This window comes from Colobus angolensis, unplaced genomic scaffold, assembly GCF_000951035.1.
Source record: "Colobus angolensis palliatus isolate OR3802 unplaced genomic scaffold, Cang.pa_1.0 Scaffold526, whole genome shotgun sequence".
NCBI lineage: Eukaryota > Metazoa > Chordata > Mammalia > Primates > Cercopithecidae > Colobus > Colobus angolensis.
In genome coordinates this window covers 412,658-414,579 of record NW_012118777.1, presented here as the reverse complement: position 1 = coordinate 414,579, position 1,922 = coordinate 412,658, and the positions used below count along the sequence as shown (strand labels likewise).

At 46.1% G+C, this 1,922-nt stretch overlaps 1 gene segment (V, D, J or C); it reads left to right on the top strand.

The window, feature by feature from the left end:
* Positions 1–1,582, top strand: part of LOC105525269 — a 2,960-nt gene extending 1,378 nt beyond the window's left edge. Inside the window, 1 exon segment of the V gene segment in view lies at positions 1,413–1,582. Within this exon segment, the coding sequence occupies positions 1,413–1,582 (170 nt within the window).
* Positions 1,583–1,922: the final 340 nt, after the last annotated feature.

The window sequence follows — 1,922 nt, the reverse complement described above, 5'->3', positions numbered from 1 at the left end:
TTTCATATTTTTCGCTTCTGTCCATGTTCAGAGATGTAGAGTAAAGTAAGTTTGGACCTTTCCACACACTAAGCCTCGCCTCCCCCACAGAAAGAGCAGAGACTTTGACTATTCCTGAGTGTGGGGTAGGGGCTGGTCCTGCACACCTCAGAGCCTGTGGAAAAGCCATGTGCAGTTTTATAGACTCAGGTGTTTTCTCATTCGGGAGGGGTGACCTCCACGGCTTCTGATTTCTCCTAAGACATAACTGTGATTGCAGAATTAGGATACCATTAGGCTATCATGCCTCACTTCTATTCTGAAAATCACCCTCTTTATAGTAAAAGAAAACAATCCAATGTCCATTCCCCTGAAAGGAGTTTCTTTTTAATTTGGTTGCAAGTTTACCATATATGTGCCTGGATTTATTCTCAGAATTTACTGAATTGTCTAGTAATCTCACAAATTGAACAAAAGCGAATTCTTCATTCCTACCAAAATGTGAGTATGTAGGAATTTCAGTGTGTTTTCCAGAACCCGTACACACTGAACACTGTGTTTCATGGTCATTTATTGGCCTATGAGGCCCTCACTGACCCCCTCCCTCACCTGTGCTGTCTCTGGACTCTCCATCACAGCCAGCACTTCCTGCTGGAGCTGGATCCGCCAATCCTCAGTCAAGGGAGTGGATCAGGGGCATAGGTCACGAGGGGAGCACAAATTCTAACCCACTCCTCACGAGCTCAGTCACCATCCCCAGATCCATGTCGAAGAACCAAACTTTCTTCAAGTTGAGTTCTGTGACCAACAATGCCACAACCTTGTATTACTGTGAAAGGAACAGAGAAGACATCAGTGTGATCCCAGACACAAAGTTCCCTGGAGAGGGGCCCAGGACCAACACATCAGGATTCTCTATTCAAAGAAAATTAAATCCAAATGCCAGTGATTTTTATGTGATTTTTAACATTTAAATTGTTACTTTTGTTTTCATCATTCCTTATATGTATACTATTGTATTCTTTCAGATTATTTGGTGCCTTTATAGACTTAAACATGTGAAACTCTCCACTTGATTTTCTGTGACTCAGGACTGGTGAGCAATAAGTAAGAAGTCACTCTCCTGACCCTTCCCCACAGTTGCAGACTCCTGAAGGCAGAGCAGGTGTCATGACTTCACAGTAGACCAAGGCCCTCAAAGGTGACATTGGATCTTGAGTTCCAGCACATCTTGGGAGGTCAAGTGGATGCTTGTGAAAGAAATAGTGGCTATGTGACATTTTCTAACCAGAATGTCTCTGTGTTTGCAGGTGTCCAGTGTGAGGTGCAGCTTACAAAGTCTGGGGGAGACTTGGTATAGCTTAGAGAGTCCCCTGAGACTCTCCTGTGCAGCCTCTTGATTCACCTTCAGTAGCTATGAGATTCACTGGGTTTGCAGGCCTCAGGGAAGGGGCTGGAATGGGCTGCAGTTACATGGTGTGGTGAAACTCATCAATATGATGCAGACTATGTTAGGAGTAGACTCACCATCTCCAGAGACAACACCAAGTACATGCTGTACATGCAAATGTATAGCCTGAGAACCCAGAACACAGCAGCGTAAAACTGTGCAGGAGACACCGTGATGGGAAGTCCACGTGGGCTCAGAGACAGACAGCCCTGCAGGACACAGGGGGTGGCTTGGCTGCAGGGGGCACTCAGCACTCACAGAAGACAGGAACAGCCCAGGGCAGGGGCAGGTGGAGTTCAAGGGCTGCTTTCCTGTCAGGCTCTGTGGCTTCTTCTGCATCAAATGCGTTCTCCTGGGAGCCTCTCTGTATTTATGGTTCTCTGCCTACCACTGAGGCCTCTGGATTGGAAAAGGTTACTACTAGAAAAAAAATTCTCATATGCCCCTAAGGAATGAATCACTGATTGAGGGAGAAGATGTCACAGGAGGCCAG